The sequence below is a fragment of the Hippocampus bargibanti genome, linkage group LG04 (assembly GCF_051943395.1).
Source record: "Hippocampus bargibanti isolate YZ-2025 linkage group LG04, ASM5194339v1, whole genome shotgun sequence".
Lineage (NCBI taxonomy): Eukaryota > Metazoa > Chordata > Actinopteri > Syngnathiformes > Syngnathidae > Hippocampus > Hippocampus bargibanti.
Genome location: NC_142737.1, coordinates 5,138,297 through 5,165,000, shown reverse-complemented (window position 1 = coordinate 5,165,000; position 26,704 = coordinate 5,138,297). Strand labels below are relative to the sequence as shown.

Here is a 26,704-nt window from a genome sequence, read left to right as displayed (position 1 = left end):
CTAAACCATACCAAACCAGTTCAATCCTGCAGCATGGAGGGCCCTCATCATGTCAAAGCGCACACTGGCGGCCATTGTTGCATGGCGGATTATGTCGGGAGAGCATATGCGCTACAAGGACCATCTCGCCACCCAGAACAAAGTACTTGCTGTCGGAAGCGCGAAATCAGACGTATTTCTATGTTGGGTTGTCTCCTTCCAAGTATGTCAACAGAATCGCATTTCAACATTGGTTAGCTTAATAGTAGAACATCTTGAGTCCTATTTACTCACTGAAACAATATTAACTGCCGTTAACGAATGTATTCTGGAATTGAAAATATGACGTAGATTGCCATTCACAAATTTGTTTGGGTTTTGTTTTTTCATGCTTGGGTGCTGATAAAGCGCTGGCCATGGCCTCTGGCAATGTTTTTTTCTTTTCCATAATGGGGCAGCATTTCCCTTTTTTCCACTTTTTTCCAGCTTCAGCTCTTGTTAAAGTGCTATATAAACCAATATGTATGTATTGCATTGTATGTTGGACAGCCACCCTCATTTCAAGCTCATATAACTCCAGACCCATATCATTTAGGAATTAACTCTTTTTGTCTGACGAAATAAGAGAGTGTATTCTAATGCTGTATGGAATCTATATTGAATCTTAATATAGTCCTAAAACTCAATATTCTGTGGGTCCCAGATTCAAATGACAATGACAAAAACCCTGGCACTGGAGTGGACGCATTTTTGCACATCGTCTGGCAGTGAATGAGTTAAAAAAATACGATTGTGCGAGCATTCTTAATCTCTTTGTAGATCATCACTTAAGTGGGTCATGGGAATGATTTTGCTTGTTGACCTTTTTTTCATCATTTAGCATTCAAATATGACTTCTGTAAATATGCTATTGGGCTAGCGATACGCTTAAACATCATCATTAATACCCTGACTTTTATTTACTTGTGTGTGTGTTTGCGTGGGTTTGAGTGTGTGCGTGTTTGCATGTGTATGTGTATGTGTGTGTGTGTGTGTGTGTGTGTGTGTATCTGGAGTTACCTAGACCTCACAAAAATGTTCAAACAGGAATGTGTGTGCGTGCGTGCGTGTTTCTGTGTTTGTGTGTGTGTTTCATTTGCTGCCATGATGCGTCTGACACATCATCAGGTAGTATTGACAGCTCTGATGAAGGCTGAAGTAACAGCCCAAACTGAAACACACACACACACAAACACAGAAACACGCACACACACACGTTCCTGTTTGAACATTTTTATGAGGTCTGGGTAACTCCAGATACACACACACACGTTCCTGTTTGAACATTTTTTGTGAGGTCTGGGTAACTCCCCCTAACCCCTGCAGAGAAGGCTGTTTGCTTTATATAAACTATATAACTCTTTATATATAAACATTAAATATAACGTAAGAAAACTTAGACTCTCTTCTTTCATCAGGAGAAAAAAAGGTTAATTCCTAAATGATATGGGTCTGGAGTTATATGAGCTTCAAATGAGGGTGGCCGTCCAAAATACAATGCAATACATATTAGTTTATATAGCGCTTTAGCCACAGCTGGAGCTGGAACAAAGCACTAACATAGACAAAAGGGAACTGCTGCCCCCTTGTGGAAAGAAAAAAAAAATCCAGAGGTCATGGCAAGCACTTTATCGGCACCCAAGCATGAAAAACCAAAACCTGAACAAATTCGGGAATGGCGCTCTGTCGTATTTTCAATTCCTGAATAAATTTGTGAATGGCGGTGAATGAGACAATAAGGTAATAAACTATCAAAAAATATGTAAATTGTGAAAAAATCATCAAAAAATAAAAAAATAAGACGGAATAATATTTATTAATAATGTTAGACAAGCTCGATCACATTTAGTAGATTGCTACAAAAATTCCCCAAATATCCACTCAGTCAAACCGCATCCATTAATTTAGTTCAACATTCGGATACAGCTTTGTACATCCATATAATAACAGTACAAACCGTTTTGAAGCTTTTTTTTATGACAATGCTCTATCCCACATAAAAAAAAACTAATAAAAAAACATTTTAGTGCAAATCATCATGGTATAAAAAATACTGTGTTGTTGTCACGAGGCTGGGCGGTGTTAGAGGTGCGTGTCGGCAATGGGGATCCTTCGTAGCTCGACAATTTGGGAGCTGCTTACGCTACCCCCGTCCTGACTGCCCGGGATGGACTCGCTGTCACTCACGGTAAGTCCACTCCCTGCAAAACACACACACGCACATCACAAACACACATTTTGAGGCACGTTAGGTGCGTCAATGGACAACCGACACCATTTTTTTTTGGTTCCTAACTGACATCAGAAAAACGTTTTAAAGCATCTAAAATACCCAAAACACGAAGGTTGATATTTTTAGTCAAATGCAAAACGCCAATAAAAATGACTTAAAGTGTCCCAAAACTACTTCAAAATGACCTCGGAAGTGGCGAGTTTCAGAAGGTGCCGCCCACTTGTTGGTGACGTCACGCCAGGACGTCTTGCCTTGCTCGAGAATCAAAACAATGGCTTCAGATTCGGAGAAGATGCTTTCTTGTTACTCATCCAGTTATAACTATGATTCAAATAATTCTGAAGAGCAAAGCATAAATGTTTGCAATCGATTAAAGAAGTCCTCCCGTAACAATTCGAGCCGTCAGGACTCCAATGTAGCATCCTAGAACATGCACAAGATGGCGCCCAAGCTCCGTTGGGAATGGGCTAATTTGTCTGCTGGGAATTTGTGTCAACTAGTATATCTATGGATATTTACCATAAATTAGACAAGGGAGCATTTGTGGTAGGTACTTCCTTAATTGAAAAAAAAACTCTTTATACTTCACAACAATGTTTTTTTTTGGGCGATCAGACGACTTTTTGTGTTTTAAGTTGTGAAAAATGGGGCAGGCAACTCTATGGCAGGGCCGGCAACTTTTCAGAGTTGTCTGCCCGGGTGTCCACTAACTTTTCAAATAGTTGTGAAGAGGAAAGCATAAATATTTGCAATCGATTAAAGAAGTCCTTCCGGATCAATTCGAGCCGCCAGGACTCCAATGTAGCATCCCAGAACATGCACAAGATGGCGCCCAAGCTCCGTTGGAAATGGGCTCATTTGTCTGCTGGGAATTTGTGTCAACTAGTATCAAATAGTAGTCTTGGTGCAACACACGATTCACCATCGCGTTATTTATGTGTTTTCCTTCTAATATCGCCATCAACACGAAGTTTTCAGACCAAACAAAGTACCCAAAATGCATTGTGTGTCCCTTTCTCGATCAGGGGGGGTTTCTTCAGTGACGTCACATACGGACTCGTCACCAACTCAAAAACAAGACTTCCTGAATATTCAGCGCAAGTCTTAAAACGTATAATATAGCTATATGCGGTGGAATCTTCGTAAAATATGATCAGTAGAAGTCATTTGAGTGACAGTAATAAAACATGAAATCATTCCTACCTGGAGCTTATCTTCTTTTCACTGTATTATGATGACGAAACTGTGCAAAAGTCATGAGTTGGCCGGTTAGCTCAGTTGGTTAGAGCGTGGTGCTAATAACGCCAAGGTCGCGGGTTCGATCCCCGTACGGGCCACTGAACTTTTGGGATGAAGCTGTCGTCGGGTGTTCATGAGTAGCATGATATTGAGAAATCAATAAATCATATCTTCGTTGGCATTCCGACATAGCTTGGTGACTCATCTATATTTAACGCCTGTAGTCGTGCTACTTTAAACTGTAAGCTTATTTTTTCCAGGCCCACACACATGGTGCATTACGGGTCAATTTCCATCGGAAAATATTGATGATATATGACTAAGCTTCATTTACATTAATAACTGATGACTAATCATCCTCACAGAGAAAATGGAAAGTGATTTTTTTTTTCATGCTTGGCACAATGGTAACAAAAATGACTTTCAGTGACCTTTCTGTGACCTTGATTACTTATTGTTTGTATGTGTCTAACCTCAAAAATAAACATTATTTAATAGATAAATAAATAAGTAAATGCATACTCCAAGCATATAGAGTTTCACAATGCCCAACAAATCAGTGGTTTCAAATACAAATCGGTCCGCCACGGTTGCATGGACGCGTCCACCTCTGTCACACTCTCATACACAGCACAAACTCAGCGCAAAATATGACATAATTGCAAACATTTTCAAGAAGCGTGAAGGCGATTGACAGTTGACAATCAACTGACCTTCCGATCACATCTGCGATAAGAAAATGCTTCGCTTTCACAGCATGTTAATGATCAGCCTGGAGTTTTATCACCTGCTGACGAGACAAAGGTGTATGCGGGTTGACAGGCAAATCAAGTGTGCAAAGTGCCTCATTAGCGGGGCCTGTATCTCCGACCGCGCCCACTTATGTAATTGTCATTTGACAATTATTTTTTTCCAGTTGACTGCCTTGCTTAGCTGGTCTCTACACAGGTGAAAAGTTCAGTGTGATATGTGGCGGGTGAGTCACGGAGTGGGGGGAGGAGGGGGGAGTCTTTCCAGGAGATCAGTTGAGCTAAAATACACAATACGTCTGTCTAAAAAGCAATACACAATTTAAAAAAAAAAATAAAAAAATATCAACATCGCAGGGATAATACTAGTGGGCCTCAATCGGTAGTACAGATGCACCTAAAAGCTAGCAACCACTCATTTGTCGACAATGAGGTTAAAATCTTAGCGAAAGAAAATACAGTAAAGTCTCGTTATATCGATATTCAAGGGAGTCCGAAAAAATATCGATATAACCGGGACTATCGATATATCCGACCCTGTTTGCATGTAATTTTCCCCGTGCGTGCATAGAAATAGTATCGATATAACCGGGACTATCGATATATCCGATATCGATATAACGAGACTTTACTGTAGATGGTTTGAAAGGGGAGTAAAAGTAGCTACAGTAAAGTCTCGTTATATCGATATCGGATATATCGATAGTCCCGGTTATATCGATACTATTTCTATGCACGCACGGAGAAAATTACATGCAAACAGGGTCGGATATATCGATAGTCTCGGTTATATCGATATTTTTTTGGACTCCCTTGAATATCGATATAACGAGACTTTACTGTATTTTCATAAAACAGCAAAATCCTTCACTAAATCGCCATGGTGGGATGAGGTTCAATTTGGATCGTTCGTACAATAGACTTCTTAGGCAACATATGCTTAGTTATGCTGATGAGGTGATACTAGAGCAAATCAGGCAGGACAGCCAGGGAACTAATCAGTCAGGACAATAGAAGTAATCAGCGTAGCCGCAGGGAGTAGTCCTCTGCTCCCCCCTTTTTTAAATACATCCTATGTGTTAAAAGTGAGTTCAGTGTTAAGTTATGAGTAAAAAAAAAAAATAGGTCGGACGAATATTCACAACATGGATTGACGGCGTCTTTATCTGCATGATTTGTCATAACAGGTCGAGCAACTCAAAACTATAGAAATACTTCATATTATGATTGCTAATGGAATGACACTCTACGTCGCATTTTCCATTCCAGAATAAATTTGGGAATGGCAGCGAATGAGTTAAAATACAGTTCGGTTATGTTTCACTTTCTTTGCAGATACTACAGAATGACCCAAAAAAACAGGCCCCAACTCTAATTAGGCCCAGTTTCTTAGTGTTATGAATGAAATGAAATTTTGGTCATAACTAGTTTAATATACGTCTGTGTAAGCTCTCAGTCGTACGGGAGTGGTCCATCTATGAAAAGGTTTCTTCAGCCGTCATCTGTAGTTCTTTGAAGGTGTCGGACGTTTCACTTCTCATCCAAGAGGCTTCGTCAGCGAACTAAAATTTTGCTGGTAGCTCTGTAGGGATATATGTATATATCTATAGGGTTAGAGCTACCAGCAAAATATTTGTTCTCTGACGAAGCTTCTTGGATGAGAAGCGAAACATATAATAATAATAATAATAATAATAATAATAATAATAATAATAATAATACATTTTATTTATAAGTGCCTTTCAAAACTCTCAAGGTCACTTTTCAGTGTTTCTGTAGGTGAGCAGCGGGAGCCACGTGCGCCAGCGTTCACTCAACCCGGAAGTAACTCAAATAGATAGAAAGCTAGCTAGCTAATAGATAGACAGCTAGCTAGGTAGCTGTCTAACTAATAGAGAGACAGCTAGATAGCTCGCGAGCTTGCCAGATAGCTAATAGATAGCTAATAGATAGCAAATAGATAGCCAGCTAAGTAGCTAGCTAGATAGCTAGCCAGGTAGGAATAATAATAAAATAATAATAATAATAATAAGTTTGAGGTGTGAGAACTTGCATGTTGGAACCAGAACTTGCTTGGTAGATGGACCAATTCTGTCTGTAAGAACGTCATGGGCAACTTGCGCCTCAAGAACTGCATGGAGCTAAATGGAGGCCATCTAGAACATCTAGAACAGGTATGCTGTGGAATGGAGAAAAAAACGGCCAAAGAACCTGGTGTATTGATGTGATGTTTTGTATATAATAAACTATTTATGACCAAAGTTTCATTTCATTCGGACAAAACACTAAGAAACGGGGCCTGTTGTTTTTTCCCCACTGTGTATCACTGTGTTTCAGACTCATTTCGCTCTTATTGTTGTGAAATATTTTAGTATTATTTTTCTAAGCCATGCATCGGAAGTACTCACCAGTCTTCAAGGCAAATATGAGGTCATCAAACTCCTGGGACTCGTCGTCGGGGGTGACGAAGTTGGCGTTGATGCCCTCAGCGGGGTACGACCCCATCACTGGACCGGGTTTGAAACCACTAGTGGGCTGAGTACCGGTCCTCAGAGACGTATGCTCCCAGTCTGCGGACACCTGGCAAAAAGTCATTTTTTGTTAAATGGGAGGAACTTGATTCAACATCGGGATGTGACACAAATACAGGTTGACACATAACACACACGGACACACACACACTGGGTCAGTGGCGTTGTCATGTTCCCGTGACGGGTTTGGGTCAGCCAGAGTCCACGTCGTTCAAGCACCCCGAAGGGTTAAGAACAAGGCCACAGTGAGTTCATGGGGGTGAACGGGGGGTCATGTGAGTGTTTGGCGTTTTAAGGGGGTTAAACTAGCAGCTAATAACTCAAGCGCAAGACAAAACAGACGAGTCTTACTTGGGGGGTGAAGGGGGTGTCAAAGTCTGCTACTGTAATCCTTTTTGTAGGTTTGAGCCAAGTTTGGATTGGGGTGGTTTAGTTTGTTTGTTTGTCACAGTTGTTGATTTGTTGTTGTTTTTTTGGGTGTCAATATTATTACAGGAAAAGTGTGAGATACATTTTAACAAAAATCAATCCATTAATTTCGCAAAATGGCAGACGACACCCCGGTTGCCAATCAATGGAAGGCCTTCTTTTGAAAGAATACTCAGCTTGACATTTTACAACCGTCCATAAACTTGCCTGACCTCCTCCATGTCACCACGCCCTCAGGTTGTCTTCGTCCGTACAACCTTATTTGTCCAACATGGTGGATGACGCCTTACGCTACTCCAATTCGTCATCTACAGTGATACCTTGGCTTCCAAACTTAATTGGTTCCCAGACATAGTGTGTAAGGCGAAAAGTGTGTATTCCAAAAATTAATTTCCCATAGGAAACCATTAAAATGAGAATAATGCGTTGCCAAGTCCCCATAAAACAATTTTATACTTTCTAATTTTCTAAGCCTTAAAACTACACAAAATATACTTTATTTTATGTATAATAAATGTGATATTGTATTGTAAGTAAGAAATAAACTGTACTATATAATAAAGTCGTTTTATTTACCTTCGTGATGGTCGTTGATGGCTTGATGGAATGGAGTGGCCGGTTTCATCAGCATGAAACACTTGATGAGGAACGTAACTTTCTTCTTTCACCATCTTGAGTAAGGATCCCTTGTAGGTGCTTTTCTGTTATAATTTTATCTAATTCCTCATCAATTGTGTTCTGTTTAGCTGGGTTGATAGCTTTTTGCATCAAGTGTACAGATGGCTTGTGCGGGTTATTGCTGGAGCCTGATTGATGAGATATTTTAACCTTGCAGTCTACACTCTGCCTTTGAACTATCAAAGCTGAAATGAGTCCAAATTTCCCTGTTTTCTATCCATTTTTCACTCTCTCACTGTTGTCTGCCTGTCTCTTCAATTTTAACCCCCCCGCCCCCCTCACTGCTGCGTTCTTGACCAATCACGTGGCTTTAACCGAAGACTCTGAGCGGGGAATAGAGGACAAAAACAGTCGGCTGCCATTTTGTCGTTAGAAGAACGGGCTCGTTCGCCAACGACACAGCACTCATTGAGGCGCTCCGTGTGTCCCCCGAAAAATAGTTCGTATGCCAAGGTAAAATTTTCATAAATGTAACGTTCGTAAACCGAAAAGTTCGTAAGCCAAGGGTTTCGTAAACCAAGGCATCACTGTATTGGATTGTATTATTAGAGGTGATCGGGCGTCCCGGAATGGAACGTGTGCGTCCTCCGAAGTGCATTGAGGATTTGTGCATTTGTGTGTTTACCTGTTCCATGGCACTGATGAGGTTTTGTGTTGATTTGTTGATGTCATCCACAAAAGTTGTCGGTCCCCCTCCTTGATAGCTCGAATCCGGACTGCCGTGGCCGCTCATTTCCACGTTATAAGTTGCTTTTGCTGGCCAACAAAACTGGTTGTGCATGACAAAGTAGACCGCAAACACATACAGTCCCTGTGAAGGGAGGAAACATCAAATTAATGGACCCCGATAGAATCATAGTGTTTCATATGACTTATGGTTGTGTGTTTATGTTTTTTTTTTTAACTTGTAAAAGCTTCACCAAATTCTGTTCAAACAGCGCTAACGGATGATGACTTCAGTATTGGGACATGACATCATCGCCGCCCAGGTATTTGCGCTTGCACCATTTCCGCAAGCATGACCAAACCCCGCCTGGTCAAACAGTGCCAGGATGTGAATTTCCCTAAAACAGGGGGGTGCTAAATACTGCGAGGCCATCTTGTATTTCACGACACCCGTCACTGGGCGATGACCGCAGCTGTAGACATAGATGAAATGCTTTCAGTGGAGGGGAAGGAAGAGGGACGTTTGAATACGCTTGCAGACAGGTGCATGGACGTTGGAGCCACTATATTCGGTGTGGTTTGCAGAACGTATCCGCTGTACTTGACATAGAAGTTCACAAACAGCTGTTATTATTATAAAAGTGTCTCTGATTAACTGAAATGAACTTCAGATGTTCAAGGAGGCTTTTTGTGCCTTTTAGGGTCTTAAATTTCGATGTGTTCAATCACGCAATCACAAGTAGATGGCTAACAAAAGAACCCCCAACAGTCAAAGACTGGATTAAGGTGGTTGGTGAAATGTATGACATGGAAACGCTTACATTCATTGTCTGAGGCGAGCGAGAGAAATTTGAGAGGCTACCTGGGAAACATTTACAGCAACCAAAGTGTTTATAAAGAGCAAGGTAGTTTGTGAAGGAGTTTACTGATGTGACGTCACGAACTGGTGGCGGGACTATCTAAATCTCGCCGGTTTTGAGCTCATTAGTGGCAGTTTTGGGCAACTTTAAAGGACAACCGACATCACTTTTTTGTTTCCTAACTGACATCAGAAAATAGCATCTAAAATACCCAAAACACGCAGTATGATATTTTTATTCAAATGCAAAACACCAATAAAAATGACTTATAGTGCCCAAAATCTGCAAAAAATTGAGCTGCGAATTGGGCATTTTCAGAAAGTCCCGCCCCCAGTTCGTGACGTCACACCAAGACATCTTGCATTGCTAAAAAATCAAAACAATGGCTTCAGATTCGGAGAATATGCTGTCTTGTGATACATCCAGTTATGAATACGATTCAAATAGTTCTGAAGAGGAAAGCACACATGTTTGCGATCGATTAAAGAATTTATTCCGTGCCATTTTGAGGCAACATTGGGGGGAAATGTATCACCCAAAAAGAGGCAGAAAATGGCGTCCAAACTCCTGTAAGGAATTAATCAGCCCGTTCCACAGGCTGATAAATTCCTTCCATGGAGCACCGTCTTCTGGCGGCTTTTTGGTGCAACACGATGTTTTCAGACCAAACAAGTACAGCAAAATACATTGACGTGATGAAAGAACTGCTACATTGTGTCGTTTTTTCGGGCAGGGGCGTTCCTTCAGTGACGTCACGTACGGACTCGTCACCAACTCAAAAACAAGACTTCCTGAATATTCAGCGCGAGTCTTAAAACGTAAAATATAGCTATATGCTGTGGAATCTTTGTAAAATACACTCAGTAGAAGTTATTTGAAGCCATTTTACAAATTATGGACACAACTTGTCCGGAGACGTCGGTTGTCCTTTAAGTCATCTTTATTGGTGTTTTGCGTTTGACTAAAAATATCAGCCTGATTAAGGCTTATTTAGTAGAAAATTATGTTTTATGGGGACCTGGAAATGGATTATTCTCATTTTTAATGGTTTCCGATGGGAAAATTAATGTTTGGAAGACACACTTTTTGCCTTACACACACTTTCTGGGAACCAATTAAGTTCGTAAGGTGAGGTATCACTGTATAAAGAATGAGTTGCTTAATAAATGTACATCCTTTCAATGAAGAAAAGAATGATTTAGTATGTTGATGTTATTTTCACTGTAACTTTCCAAAAATAAGCAATGAATTTCCTGAAAACCCCAAGAGCATGATACACTGGGAGCAACCATGTTGGAAATGAGCAAAATAAAGCTTCCTGTAGCAGTAAAATAATGCATCACAAGGAAGAATACATGTATTAGATGATATCATTGCTTGCAAGTTTTTTTTATGAAAAAACATTATCATGTTGGTATCAAATTCATATCAAATATGATACGAATGGCATTATAGAGTTAAACAATTGAAAACCCATTTCTTTTCATAACCTTCAAGACAAAGTCAACAGTTCTCAGCGATAAAATATTCGTCAAAGTTTGGACGACACCAGCGTCGAATGAGGCTCCGGCGTCATAAAATCACAGGTCATTAGCAGCATATCCGGCAAATGGAAACAGGTTTTAAACACGGGCCTCTTATGTAAGTGTGCCCTAATCAGTGGCGAGAATGTGGCCAAACAGAACAAATGAGAGAATGAAAGGTGCTGCAAATGCAGTTGAAACTGAGGAAAGGGGGGAGGGGAGCGCAAACAAGTCAATGACGTCGATAAAGTAACTGGATTCCTTTTTGACATTTTAGAAATGCTTCATCCGCCGTAAAGAACACGCCCAAACATCACTTTGCACATCTCCTTTATCCCCTGCGGCGACTCTCAAGCTCATTGAACTTCATTTAGACAAAGTCACAATTTGTACCACGAAGAATACTGTCTGTCCCTCGGTGCAGATAACCCTGCGACTAATTTATTTCGAAGCAAGGAAAGAAGTTGAATCAAAGAAAGGAGCAATTGAATTGACAGGCAGCCAGGCCACAGCTAACGCTAACAGGAGCGATTTGTTGCGATGGTACAATGAGGTGAGTCAGCAGCCGCTCGAGAGGGAGAAAGGCTGCTGGGATTGGGTTAGCGTCTCCTTATTTCGTCTGCTGTGTCACAGATGGAGGGCAGTAATTGAGATGGATGGAAGGAAAATGGCAGTGAAGAGAAAAAGAGTGATGAAGCATGGCTTCTCGGTATCTGACTGACAAAAACTGGAATTCAAGTGACAATGACATTGTAAATTCCATTCAATATCAGTTATCTAGCTAGCTACCAAGCTATCTATTTACTATCTATTAGCTGTCTAGCTGGCGGGCTAGCTATCTAGCTATTAGATAGCTAGCTATCTTTCTATCTACAATGATACCTTGGCTTACGTACTTAATTGGTTCCCAGACAGTGTCTAAGGCGAAAAATGTGTATCCCAAAAATAAGTGATGTTTGTGTTTGTTTTGATGATTGAATAGTAATTTGAACAGTGGCCTTTGTAAATATAATAAGGTTCTTTTTTTTCTAAACGGGGAAATAAAAAGAGAACAGTCATGTAATGATGCTTTGTACGAAAACAAACTAGAATTCTAGTTACAAAGAAACAGTGGGACGATCAGATAGTCTCTCAAGTTACCCTTTCCCATTGAAATAAATACACATGCCGATAATCGGTTCCAGCTAGCCCCTCACCCCAAAAAATGTAACTATTTTTTAACAACTTGCACTCTAATTGTTCTTGGAAATAATAACGTAATTTTGGCCTGTCTTTTTAACTCATTCACTGTCATTCCTGAATTTATTCGGGAATTGAAAAGCATGACGTGGAGCGCCATTCCCGAACTTTGTTTGTTTTTTTTTTTCTTGCGGGGGTGCCGATAAAGAGCTGGTCAGACCTTTGGCAATGTTTTCCCCTCCCATGAGAGGGCAGCATTTGCCTTTTGTACAGCCGCCCCCATTTCAAGCTCAGATAACTCCAGACCCATATAACTTAGGAATTAACTATTATTCTGATGAAAGAAGGGAGTAGAAAGTTTCTAACACTGTATTGAATGCTTATGTAGTCCTAAAACTCAATATTCTGTAGGTCCTGCAATTTGAGTGAAAATGACAAAACACCTCTTTGAACATCGTCTGGCAGTGAATGAGTTAATGTTTCTTGTATGTGTACCGTTGCGACCTACATACCAAGGCAAGTGATAACAACTGGTGCAAAAAGTTTGCGGTACCTTTTGAAAAGGATGCCTGTGCGCGTTGTCATATTGCCTGTCTAGTTGTGTTGCGCCACAGATTGTGCCCAAATATCTGTTGTTGGACCGGTTACGCCGCAATTCTGATGCTATTTGTTCGCTCAACAATGGCATTTGTCCTTTGAGGAGCATTGTTGACCAGAAACAACGGATTGCACGATGTCACCAATTTGTTTAGCCGGCTGCAAGCTCAACAAGCTGTGACGCCATGGATCCGTCTCCTGTGTTGGTTCCACCAAAATGTATTTACTTTGGTGCCACTCTGTTGTCTTTAGCACATACATGCCACATATCACCAAGAGCGACCACACACATTGACTCCCGCATTACACCAGCACCGCGGTGATGAAAAGAGACTGGCCGGAGAGGTGTATTTTGAAACGAGCAATAATTTAGCTTCAGGGTTAGTTTATGCTACAAGCGTCTGGCCCGTCCCCTTGTTTGTGACGTCACGCCAGGACGTCTTGCCTTGCTTGAGAATCAAAACAATGGCTTCAGATTCAGAGAAGATGCTTTCTTGTTACTCATCCAGTTATGAATATGATTCAAATAGTTCTTAAGAGGAAAGCATAAATGTTTGCAATCGATTAAAGAAATCCTTCCGTCTCATTTTGAGGCGTCTGGACTCCAATGTAGCGCCCAGCAAATGCACAAGATGGCGCCCAAGCTCCGTTGGAAATGGGCTGATTTGTGTCAACTAGTATCCAATAGTAGTCTTGGTGCAACACACGATTCACCATCGCGTTATTTATGTTTTTTCCTTCTAATTTTGCCATCAACACGGATCAACACCAAGTTTTCAGACCAAACAAAGTACCCAAAATGCATTGTGTGTCGCTTTCTCGGTAAGGGGAGTTCCAGACGTGACATCACGTCAGGCATCGTCATCAACTCGAAAACAAGACTTCCTGAATATTCAGCGAAAATCTTAAAACGTAAAATATAGCTATATGTCGTGGGATCTTTGTAAAATAAACTCAGTAGAAGTCATTTGAAGTGATTTTACAAAGTATGGACACAACTTTCCGGAGGCGTCGGTTGTCCTTTAAGTGTGTACATAAAGTAAAAAGGATGCAATTGTCCATTGCATGAGAAGGCACACAAATTATTTCTGACAGTTTAAACATTTTGATGTGTTTCTAAAGCATGTGAATTGATGCTAAAACAACAAGTTCGGTCGGCCTATGGAAATTTGCGAACCCCAGATGATTACCGTTTGCCAAGTCCATCCCTGACCCTATTGGTCCACAATGACCCGCATTCACAACTCTTTGCCATATTTGTGTCAATAAACGAACAGCTAAACAAATATTAGAGAATTAGGCTAATGAGCTCACCAGCAAGCAGTTGGAGATGACGTAGAGGACCAGCATCCACATGTGTTTGTAGCCCATGTGAAGTCCTGCCCACAACCACACCAGAGAGACGAGCAGGAACAGGTAAAGGACCAGAGGGACCTCTGAAACGCAACGGCAGAAGAGATGAAGAATAATTAGAAAATACAGTACACTGTGGAAAATGACATTCAGATGATATTTTATGTTTGACTATGAATAGAGAAATTGTATTGTGGTGGAGGGGCCGTGCCCCCTTTTTTTGTTTTCCTTGGGACTAGCAGGGTTCACATTATCGTTGGTTGAATTAAGTTGGAAGGAGGTAGTGTGTCGGGGCCGTCACAAAAATGGACAAAATCCAACTTCAACAGTTAGGACGATGTAAAAAAAATCATTGGCACCCACTCTGGAGGTCTTGCACACTGCGCGGAAAATCCTACTAGGACCCTTGGCACCATGCCCACCACCTTTTCCAGCCACTGCCCATACTTGTCATGTCTTTTTTTTATGATGATGAGTTTGAGTCCATGGGCATCACTGCATAGTTGCATACTAAGAAAAACGTCACATGACGATGGAACCAAAAAGCATCATTAACTCATTCACCGCCATTCCCAAATGTATTAGGGAATTGAAAAGCATGATGTGGAGCGTCATTCCCGAATTTATTTGGGTTCTTGGTTTTTCTTTGGTGGGAGGGAGTGTCGATAAAGCGCTAGTCAGACGTCTGGCAATGTTTTTCCCTCTCACGAGGGGGCAGAATTTGCCTTTTGTCCATGTTAGCGCGTTGTTACAGCTTCAGCTGTTGTTAAATATGTATGTACTGTATTGTATTTTGTAAAGCCACCCCGATTTCAAGCTCAGATAACTCCAAACCCATATAAGTTAGTAATTAACTCGCTAGATAGCTCGCTAGCTCTATAGCTCGCTAACTATGTGTTTAGCTCGCTAGCTTTGTTTCTAGCTCGCAAGCTTTGTTTCTAGCTAACTAGCTATGTTTCTAGCTCGCTAGCTATGTTTCTAGCTCGCTAGCTTTGTTTCTAGCTTGCTAGCTTTGTTTCTAGCTCGCTAACTATATGTGTAGCCTGCTAGCTATGTGTCTAGCTCACTGGGTATGTGTCTCGCTCACTTAACTATGTGTCTAGCGTGCTAGCTGTGCTTTTTGCCCGCTAGCTATGTTTCTAGCTTGCTAGCTGTGTTCTCTTGCCGGCTAGCTATGTTTCTAGCTCGTTAGCTTTGTTTTTAGCTTGCAAGCTTTGTTTTTAGCTCACTAGCTATGTGTGTAGCTCACTAGCTATGTGTCTAGCTCGCTAACTATGTGTCTCGCTCGCTTAGCTATGTGCCTGGTCTGCTAGCTGTGCGTTTTGCCGGCTAGCTATGTTTCTAGCTCGCTAGCTGTGTTTTTTTTGCCGGCTAGCTATGTTTCTAGCTCGCTAGCTTTGTTTCTAGCTCGCTAGCTTTGTTTCTAGCTTGCTAGCTTTGTTTCTAGCTCGCTAACTATGTGTGTAGCCTGCTAGCTATGTGTCTAGCTCACTGGGTATGTGTCTAGCTCGCTAACTATGTGTCTCGCTCGCTTAGCTATGTGCCTGGTTTGCTAGCTGTGCGTTTTGCCGGCTAGCTATGTTTCTAGCTCGCTATCTGTGTTTTTTTGCCGGCTAGCTATGTTTCTAGCTCGCTAGCTTTGTTTCTAGCTCGCTAGCTTTGTTTCTAGCTTGCTAGCTTTGTTTCTAGCTCGCTAATTATGTGTGTAGCCCGCTAGCTATGTGTCTAGCTCAATGGGTATGTGCCGGCTAGCTATGTTTCTAGCTCGCTAGCTTTGTTTCTAGCTCGCTAGCTTTGTTTCTAGCTCGCTAATTATGTGTGTAGCCTGCTAGCTATGTGTCTAGCTCACTAGGTATGTCTCCCGCTCGCTTAGCTATGTGTCTAGCGTGATAGCTGTGCTTTTTGCCGGCTAGCTATGTTTCTAGCTCACTAGCTCTGTTTTTTTCACTATTTATTTATTATTATTATTATTTTTTTTTACTTTAAGTTACTTCAGGGTTGAGTAAACGCTAGCGCGTGTGGCTACCGCTGCTTACCCGCAGAAGAAAATATCCTGTGACTGTGAAGTGTCCTTGAGAGTTTTGAAAGGCGCTTAGAATTGTAATGTATTATTATTATTATTATTATTATTATTATTATTATTATTATTATTATATATATTTCTGATGAAAGAAGAGAGTATAAGGTTTCATATTCTGCATTGAATGTTTATGTAGTCCTAAAACTCAATATTCTGTGTCGTCCTGTAATTTGAGTGAAAATGACAAAAACCCTGGCACTGGAGTGGACACATTTTTGTACAGTGTCTGACAGTGAATGAGTTAATGAGAATGCCACCTGAGATGAGCCTACGTAGAACACAAAGCGATTGTGTGGATTTGAAAGTGACCTTGAAAAATGTGCAAATGCACCGTTGGGTCACCAACCCGTGCGCAGAACAGACTGAGCACTCGACTTGACGAGTAGGGTTGAAACACGGGGCCTACGTTTCACTTAGGTGCAACTCCCGTCATCTTCCCGTCAGATTTTTTTTTTCTCTCTCGGCTTGTGCAAAGTTGTCTGGCTGGCTTCTTCCACGTCATCACTTGTATCTTTCTCTTTCGCCCCTTCGTCCTCGTTGGACTTTCCTGCTTTGCTTCTCTTTGCACAAGCCGGCCACTTTTGAGTTTCAAACTGGTAAGCACATTCCAAAGCGCGGTTTATCTGTAGAACGGCCAAGTCGCAGTCATACTGGTAAAGGACTAAATTCTTGACTTGAAAGAAGAGGGTACTTGGCGGGGGGGGGGGGGGGGTGTCCTCATGCTTGGGAATTCACAATCATTGTGTGTTGAAATACAGTGGGGAAGCAACTGGCAGTTGTTTCAATAATAAAGAAAAATGGGGGGTTATTAATAGGCCAATTGGATACCAAAAGCATGTTTCAAATTCCATCTAATATACATAAAAAAATTGACTAAAATTGACTGTGCAGAATAAATACATCAAATTTTCCGGTGTACAAGGCGCATCGGAGTATAAGGCGCACCCCCAGTGAATGGTGTATTTCCTTTTTTTTCCATATATAAGTTCAAACCTTTTCCATATACAGTAAAGTCTCGTTATATCGATATTCAAGGGAGTCCGAAAAAATATCGATATAACCGGGACTATCGATATAGCCGACCCTGTTTGCATGTAATTTTCTCCGTGCGTGCATAGAAATAGTATCGATATAACCGGGACTATCGATATATCCGATATCGATATAACGAGACTTTACTGTATAAGGCGCACTAGACTATAAGGTGGAGCTTCAACGAATGTAAAAGGTTTTCCAAATATAATACAGTGATACCTTGGCTTACGAATGTAATTGGTTCCCAGACAGAGTGTGTAAGGTGAAAGGTGTGTATCCCAAAAAATAATTTCACATAGGAAACCATTAAAATGAGAATAAAACATACTTTTCTACTTTCTAATTTTCTAAGCCTTAAAACTACACAAAATATACATTATTTTATGTATAATAAATGTGCTATGGTATTATAATTGAAGAAATAAACTGTACTGTACTGTAAGTTGTTTTATTTGCCTTTGTGATGGTCGATAATGGCTTGATGGAATGATTCCTTGTAAGCTTTGGCAGCTTTACCGTCAGAACTGGCTGCCTCACCATGACGAATGACACCATGAATCCCTGTACGACGCTTAAAGTTCTCGAACCATCAGTGGCAAGCCTTGAAATCATCAATGGATGAAGAACTTCCAGGTTGCCTCTTGACGATATCAGAGTAAAGTTGCCGTGCTTTCTCTGCGATCATTTTACCTAGTTCATCATCAATTGTGTTCTGTTTAGCTGGGTTGATAGCTTTTTGCATCAAGTGTACAGATGGCTTGTGCGGGTTAATTGTGGAGCCTGATTAATGGGATATTTTAACCTTGCAGTCTACACTCTGCCTTTGAACTATCAATAAAGTTGAAACAAGTCCAAATTTCACTGTGTTTTCTATCCATTTTCGTACTCTCTCTCTATCGTATGTTACCCCAACAGTATGCCTATATATTTTATTTGCAGCTCTGTGTTTCTGTAAACCCCCCGCCCCCTTACTGCTGCGTTCTTGACCAATCACATGCAGCTTTAATCAATTTTAATTTGCAGCTCTGTGTTTCTGACAGAAGTCAGTGTTTTTGCTCAACAAGACGGAGGTTGAGTATGATTCCGTCTGGCTGACATAAAAAATAAATACTTGAACCACCCCCCATGAGCCTGCTCATAACACGATCGGGTGGGTCGCTTCTCTCCGCGGGACGGCTATTCAAGTTTACATTTAATCGGGCGGCGTCCCGCTGCGAGAGGATAAACCGAGAAGAGGGAGGAGGCTCAAGCAAAACAGTCGGGTCGAAACAACGCGGCCGATGCTGACACGGCCGTCTCGCTGAGGTCAGCAGCTGTAACAACAAGCATGTGCTGAGCCACCGTACGTGCGCTCCGACGTGCAAGCATGGCAGCACTGTTTTTGCATAAACAGAGCTCATTTTCTTATAAGGAATTTGCCAGGGGTGTTTTTGGAGGCTTTGTAGAAATGCTGATTTAACCTGGCAACCTCCCTTCAAACGTATCAAGCGGCATCGTGCGGCTAGCTTTGGCAAATATGCAATTTGTGCGGCGTGGGAACAACTACAACATTGTCAACACAGAGCGCTTGCTTTTCAACGCAGCACATCACGAGATGGGGGAGAAAACAGAATGTTGATGAAATAACTCAAAAACTGGATCATGTCAAAGGGGAAAAATTAGAAGGAGAAAAATAGTGCTACGCAAGCAAACGTCATCCATCCCGTTTGTCTGTGCAAACATTCATTGCGAACAAGTGATCAAAGTGCAGCGAGAAGGCTTAAGAACGCAATAGCGGAGTGTTAACTCATTCACTGCCAGACGATCTGCAAAAACGTGTCCACTCCAGTGCTTTTGTCATTTTCACTCAAATTCGGGAATGGCAGTGAATGAGTTAATCAGCTGAGCGAACATCCTGTCATGTAAACACACATTGTGGAATATGTATTTTGATTAAACCTCGCTCGGAAACTAGGCCTTCACTATCGCCCATTCACAAATTTATTTGGGAATTGAAAATATTTGTTTGGGTTGTTTTGCTCGGGTGCCGATAAAGCGCTGGTCATGGCCTCTGGCAATGGTTTTTTTTTTCTCTTCCACAAGGGAGCATCATTTCCCTGTTTCCATGTTAGTGCTTTGTTCCAGCTTCAGCTGTTGTCAAAGCCCTATATTAACGAATATGTATGGATTCTATTGTATTTTGTACAGCCGCCCCCATTTCAAACTCATATAACTCCAGACTCACATCCTTTAGGAATTAACTCTTTTTCTGATGAAAGAAGAGAGTCTAAGGAGTGTTTATGTAGAACTAAAATTCAATATTCTGTGGGTCCTGGAATTCAAGTGGCAATGACTAAAACCCTGGCACTGGAGCGGTTTTGTTTTTTAATGCTTGGGTGCTGATAAAGCGCTGGCCATGGCCTCTGGCAATGTTTGTTTCTCTTCCACAAGGGGCCAGAATTCCCTTTTTTTTCCATGGCTTTGTTACAGCTTCAGCTGTTGTTAAAGCGCTATATAAACCAATATGCATGGTTGCATTGTATTCTGGACAGCCACCCCCATTTCAAGCTCATATAACTCCAGACCCATATAATTTAGGAATGAACATTTTTTTCTGATGAAAGAAGAGAATCTACAGTTTCTAACGCTGTATTGAATGTTTATGTGGTCCTAACACTCAATATTCTGTGGGTTCTGGAATTCAAGTGACAATGACAAAAACCCTGGCACTGGAGCGGACACATTTTTACACATCGTCTGGCAGTGAATGAGTTAATCTACAAATTCATAGGTGGATTTTTTCGTCATCTTTCTTTTGTTGTCTGACCCAAAAGTAGCGAAACGTTTCCTTTTCAGTGACGTCGGCAGTCTCACGTATTCCGACCGAGTTTGTACGTGCGGCCTGCCCACGCATGCTGCAGTCTCACACAGATTAGCTTCAAGATTATCTCATCGCTTTGGGGGTTGAAGTCAAACATGTGGAGATGTTTTTCAAAGCGTTGTTAAAACGATACATTCCTGCTTGTGCTTTGCACCCAAGGTTCACACACTCAGCGGTTTTCTCCCCCCCTTTTTTTTCAACCAGTTGTTCACACCTCCAGTTGCGATTGCTCTCTGTCTCTGCCCGCTTTATGTAACACACGACATCCTGCTGTAATCCCGATGCTTACTTTTCTGATTTAACTAAATTTGTTTTCACTTTTTCACAGCATTATTTTTCTGTGTTGTCAGTCAAGGTGCGAAACAGTAGAATTTTGTTTTGTTTTCATTATACAGTGATACCTCGGTTTACGAATTTATTTAAGGCAAAAAGTGTGTATCCCAAAGATTAATTTCCCATAGGAAACTATTAAAATGAGAATAATCCGTTCCCAGGTCCCCATAAAAGATAATTTTCAACTTTCTAATTTTCTAAGCCTTAAAACTACACAAAATATACATTATTTTATGGATAATAAATGTGCTGTGGTATTGTAATTAAAGAAATAAACTGTACTGCATAATAAAGTCGTTTTATTTGCCTTTCGTGTGTGTAAGCTCTCAGTCGTACAGAAGTGGTCCATCGATGAAAATGTTTCTTCAGCCGTCATCTGTACTTCTATTTGCCTTTGTGATGGTCGATAATGGCTTGATGGAATGATTCCTTGTAAGCTTTGGCAGCTTTACCGTCAGAACTGGCTGCCTCACAATGACGAATGACACCATGAATGTACAACACTTGAAGTTCTCCAACCATCCATGGCTAGCCTTGAAATCATCAATGGATGACGAATTTCCAGGTTGCCTCTTGACAATATCCGAGTGAAGTTGCCGTGCTTTCTCTGCGATAATTTTACCTAGTTCCTCATCAATTGTGTTCTGTTTAGCTAGGTTGATAGCTTTTTGCATCAAGTGTACAGATGGCTTGTGCGGGTTAATTGTGGAACCTGATTAATGGGATATTTTAACCTTGCAGTCGACACTCTGCCTTTGAACTATCAATAAAGTTGAAACAAGTCCAAATTTCACCGTGTTTTCTATCCATTTTCGTACTCTCTCTCTCTGTCGTATGCCTATCTATTTTATTTGCTGCTCTGTGTTTCTGTAAACCCCCCACCCCCTCACTGCTACATTCTTGACCAATCACGTAGCTTTAACCAAAGACTGGGGGTGGGGAATAGAGGACCAAAACCATCGGCTGCCATTTTCTTGGTAGGAGAACGGGCTCGTTCACGAACGACACATCAATCATTGTGGCGCTCCGTGTGTATCCCGAAAAAAGTTTGTATGCCAAGGTAAAATGTTCATAAATTTAACGTTCGTAAGCCACGATGTTCGTAAACCGAGGTATAACTGTAATTGTAACGTTTTTTTTTCCCCCTACTGCATGACACGCATTGACTAAATGACACTTTGCTACAGTGTAAAGAAATCAATGTGTAGCTAGCATAACCATCAAAACCGTCAAAATAACTCAACACTCGGGATCGTGCTCCATTCAGGAATCAAATCAATGAAAATATTTTGCATTTAAAATCGATTAAATATACATAGTGAGAAATTTATCATGAACCTGTGCTGTTTGTACGTCCGCGATAGATGTCATCGTACGCCTTCCACTGCTGCGAGACTTTGTAGGCGTGGATGAAGACGACTATCACGGCAACGAGGCAGATGAGGGGCACCAGCACGGCGGCGCATAGAGCCGCGTAAATGTTCGGGATGAAGCACCTAAAGATGAACAAAGGGGGAGAAAAAAATGAGAAGATGGGAACTATAAAATATTTTATTTCATGTTGTTGTCAGCTTTGGTAATAAACTGCATGGAGCAATCATTGTAATGGAGAAAACAGCCTGGACCGCCCATGTGTTGGATCCGGTGCCCTACAAACATGCCATTCTCCGAGTACAATGCTTGTCAACAATATATCACCTTTCGACTGCAGTGCAACGTGAGGAGCGGCACGTAATGGGAGGTGGGTCTCAGGAAATTGTTATTTCTTGTCGCTCACTTCCTATCCCTTTTCCATCACAGCATTTTTTTTTCCCAGCCGAATGTGGGAAAATCCGGACCTTGCTATTACTAAATTCGAAGTGCCAAGCAAGCACCCAAAACACTCATGTGACTTTGTCCATGTCACAAATGTGATGGGAGTATGGTATTCAGATAAGTCTCGAGTGACTACAGAGAGAACTAATTGGCTCCCAAGTAGCCATAACATGGTAGGAGGTATGCCAAATAGACAATTGCATCACATACATGGACTGTGAGAGTGTAAACATGCTCCCTAATATGAACATTTCTCCTGTTGTGGCCTTGTGGAAGGTAGCAGTGGGGGGGAAGGGAATGAAAGTTGGAGTTAAAATCTCATAAGAAAGGGAAATCTTGGCCGAAGCTAGCTGGCTATCCAGCTAGCTATCTATTAGCTGGCTAGCTGGCTATCTAGCTAGCTATCTTTTAGCTATCTAGCTAGCTAACTATTTATTAGGTAGGTATTAGCTAGCCGGCTAACTATTTATTAGATACCTATTAGCTACCTAGCTAGCCTTCTATGTATTTCAGTTATTCCGGGTTGAGTGAACGCTGGCGCGTGTGGCTGCTGCTGCTCACCCACAGAAAAAACGTATCCTGTGACTATAAAGTGAACTTGAGATTTTTGAAAGGCACTATTATTATTATTATTATTATTATCATCATCATTATTATCATCATTGTTAACATCATTGTTATATTATTATTATTATTATTATTATTATTATTATTATTATTATTATTATTATTATTATTATTATTATTATTATTATTATAATAATAATAATTATTATTATTACCCATAAGTCTATTGAGTGACATTAGGCTCAGGGAAAATAAAAATACAGAATTTGAAGAAAATAGGAAACCTTGCTTTCTGGGGCCAAATATGAGTTTCAATTCAATTTTCTACAGCTAAAAAATAAAATAGAATAAAAACATCTGTAAAAATAAAGGCGCACCTCCAATATTAATTTCCAGTTATGTCCCATCGTTCTTCAGCTCTCGGGCAATTGTGTTTTTTTGCGCCTGTAATGGGCAGCATTTTCCAGCCCCGCTTTGTTATTTGGAACTGCTGCAGCTTGGAAATGAAGCGGATTTATGTGGGACATGAGATGTGAGAAAATCTCTTTTCGTCAATTAATGCTAGAGCTTTGTGTTTGCTTTCAATATTTAGCTTGTAGCAGACATGCAAATTTCACTATCACGCCCCTGATGCACTGGTGAAAAAGAGGTGTTGATCCTCCCCTCTTTCATCTAGAACTGTTTCATTCAACAAAGAGGGTGCAGAAAATGCTTAAGATTCAATTACCGTCTTGTGTCACGTTATTAATTTGTTTTTGTTTTTACGACAAAATGGTACTACGAGAGTGGCTGCCTTTATAGCAGGTCCTGTATTTTGTTTTTCTACTTTTCTCCCTTTCCTTTCCTCTTACCTTTATCATTTTGCTGCTGTGAAATGTAAATTTCTCCACTACTAGGCTAATAAAGGCTAATCCAATCCAATTGTTCTTGATATGACATTTGGCTTGTCGTGTTTTTTTTTTTACTCTGAAAAAAAAAACATCTACTTGTGAGTGTTGTGATATTGTCAGCAAACATATGTTGATGCACCATTTGAGGTCAACGACTTATCCTTAATATATCTGTTAAGAATCCAGATACAGTGAGACCTCAACTTACAAGCCCCTTATCTTACAAACTTTTCATCTTACAAACGTCACATTTCTGAAAATTAAACCTTATAATAAGCACTATTTTCATAATACACACCCACCACGGCTGGCGGGGTGATCTTCAGCGGAAGCACACGATCGAACAGCACCAGAGGTTAAGTTACCAACAGTCCTTATGGAAGGTGACTCTCCTTCCATAAGCCATCAACGACCATCAAAAAGGTAAATAAAACTATCTTACAGCACAGTTTATTTCTTTAATTACAGTCCTCATGTAATGCGCTTCTCTTTCCAAACAGCAATTCCCTTTCACCTTCGACCTCCAACGCCATTCCATCAAGCCATAAATGACCATCACAAATGTATATAAAGTGACTTTATGATACAATGCAGTGAATTACAATATCTTTCATTACAATACAATAGCACATTTATTATACATAGAATAAGGTATGTTGTGTGTAGTTTTAAGGCGTATTTAGTTGAAAAGTAAATTTTATGGAAACCTGGGAACGGATTATTCCCATTTTAATGGTTTTCTATGGGAAATTTATTTTTGAGATACACACTTTTCGCCTTACACACTCTGTCTGGGAACCAATTAAGTTCGTAAATTGAGGTCTCACTGTATTCAATCCCATGTCCATTTTTTTACATTGTTTTTATATGGCAGTTTAATGAGTTTGAATGCGATTTTGAATGGGTTTTAAGGTGTGATGACATCACCAGATAAATGAGATTCATATTATTGGTTAGCATTCGGCGTTAATTTGAAGAAGGCAAAGTGTTGCGGTTGTTTTCAATACATAAAGGTTCATTTGCTTGCTTTCATGTTTTGTTTGATGCTAAACATCAAAATGGGAGTGGGTGGTGTTCCTTAAGTTGTGTCTTCTGAGTATCAGCATCACAGCGGCGACGGTTAAAAGCACATAGGATATTTTGATGAATGCTGTTTCTTTGCCGCAAAACAGGAAAGCCAATTTGACTTTTCTGGGAACACTGAATACTTCTGTGTATCTGCAAATGTCGCGTCTATGCACCCACTGTCTCACGGCCATTTAGCCGCCCACAGGAAGCCGGCGTGCATACTTGGCCCGAAGGATAACAGACACACCTAAGGACGCCGGCTAATTTTAGAAGCCATTTCAGGGTCTATACTTTAGTTGCATTTGGCTTGCACGCCAGTGCACGAAAGTACAGGATGACCCAAAAAGATGCATACCCATGAAAATTTTAAGTGTGGCTTTGATTAAAATCATATTTATTTCAAATTACAACCACACATTATTCAGTTTATGGAAGACCATCCACCAGAGTTTCAGCGATTAATGACAATTTTTAGTCAATTTATGGCTTTCCCAAGATGTTTTCCAAACGTCCACCAAGTGATTGACAAGTCCAGGTTTGCTTGCAACGAAATGGCGGACATTCGGAACACATCTTCGGAAAGACATAAATTGACTAAAAATTGACAGAAATAGCTGAAACTCTGGTGAATTGTCTTCCATAAACTGAATTGTATGTGGTTATAATTTGAAATAAATAGCTTTTTAATCAAAGCCACAATTGAAATTTTCATGGGTATGCATCTTTTTGGGTCACCCTGTATAATAGCAGCCATTGAAAACGGATACTTATATAAATATTATTCTGCATATTGTTTAGATTGATAAAAATAATAATATTAGTATATATATATAGTATATAATAATTAGTTTTGCCGGGCGTGAGCTTGCAGCTCTGAGGCAGACTCAAATTCCGATGTGAGCAGATGCACGGAGAGTAAATGACTCACACCTTGGTTCATTCATTTCATTGGCTGAGCAATCGCCTCACATGATGTCACGAGATCAGGTGTTTACTTTTCGAACTTCCCTGGTGAGGGAAAAAAAAAAACATGGCTACTCACACATCCCCTTGCACCAATCCGTAGACGGCGTGGATGCTCCAGTCGAAGCCTCCGAGCAGCACGATGACCAGGATGATGATGATGAGCGCAGGAAGACCCCAGCCCAACAGGAAGTACAGCAGGTATCGGCGATCGGTGTGCTCATCGTTCATGACGAGAACCTGCCAGAAATTCACCGCCTGATGACACAAATGGAGGAAATTATTTTGATGAGAGGAAGTGAAGGAAGCCAAAAATAGTTTGGAATCTCTGGCGATGGTTCGATTCCAGCTCCGGCCTTCCTGTGCGGAGTTTAGGTTTTCTCCGGGTAATCCAGTTTCCTCCCACATTCCAAAAAATACTCGAGCAACTTCCCCAGTTTTCACTTAACTCATCCACTGCCATTCCCACATTTAGATTAGATTTGATGAGCCTTTATTTGTCTCACAGTGGAAAAATTTACATTTCACAGCAGCAAAAACAACATACAGGAGCTGCTGTAAAGGCAGCCACTCACCCTGTGCCATCTTGAAATCAAAACCAAAAAAATAAAAAATAAAATAAAATAATGTGACACAACACATAGGACACAAACAGTCATTCATTCGTATGCACTTCCTGCAAAATTATTCGAGAATTTAAAAGCATGACGTGGAGCGTCATTTAATTTAACTCATTCACTGCCAGACGATGTGCAAAAATGTATCCACTCCAGTGCCAGGGTTTTTGTCATTGTCACTCGAATTCTGGGACCCACAGCACATTGAGTTTTAGGACTACATACAGTAAACATTCAGCCTAACAAACATCAGACTCTCTTCTTTCATCATAAAAAAAATCAGTTAATTCCTAAATTAAATGGGTCTGGAGTTATCTGAGCTTGAAATGAGGGCGGCTGTCCAATATACAATGCAAAATATCCATATTTACATGCAAGGCAATACATACATACATTGCCAGAGGTCTGACTAGCGCTTTAG

At 40.7% G+C, this 26,704-nt stretch overlaps 1 protein-coding gene and 1 non-coding gene across 2 annotated transcripts in view; one reads left to right on the top strand and one right to left on the bottom strand.

The window, feature by feature from the left end:
- Positions 1–1,809: 1,809 nt before the first annotated feature.
- adgrv1 (adhesion G protein-coupled receptor V1) overlaps positions 1,810–26,704 on the bottom strand; it is a 143,655-nt gene continuing 118,760 nt past the window's right edge. Inside the window, exons 90-95 of the mRNA XM_088993687.1 lie at positions 25,746–25,924; positions 21,702–21,859; positions 14,017–14,138; positions 8,503–8,688; positions 6,648–6,819; positions 1,810–2,219 (exon numbers count right to left, since the gene is read on the bottom strand). Coding sequence (XP_088849813.1) covers positions 2,101–2,219; positions 6,648–6,819; positions 8,503–8,688; positions 14,017–14,138; positions 21,702–21,859; positions 25,746–25,924 — 936 coding nt within the window. The 3' untranslated portion in view covers positions 1,810–2,100. The remainder of the gene's footprint in view (positions 2,220–6,647; positions 6,820–8,502; positions 8,689–14,016; positions 14,139–21,701; positions 21,860–25,745; positions 25,925–26,704) is intronic.
- trnai-aau (transfer RNA isoleucine (anticodon AAU)) lies at positions 3,515–3,588 on the top strand. The gene has a single exon. It is a non-coding gene; the product is annotated as a tRNA-Ile (tRNA).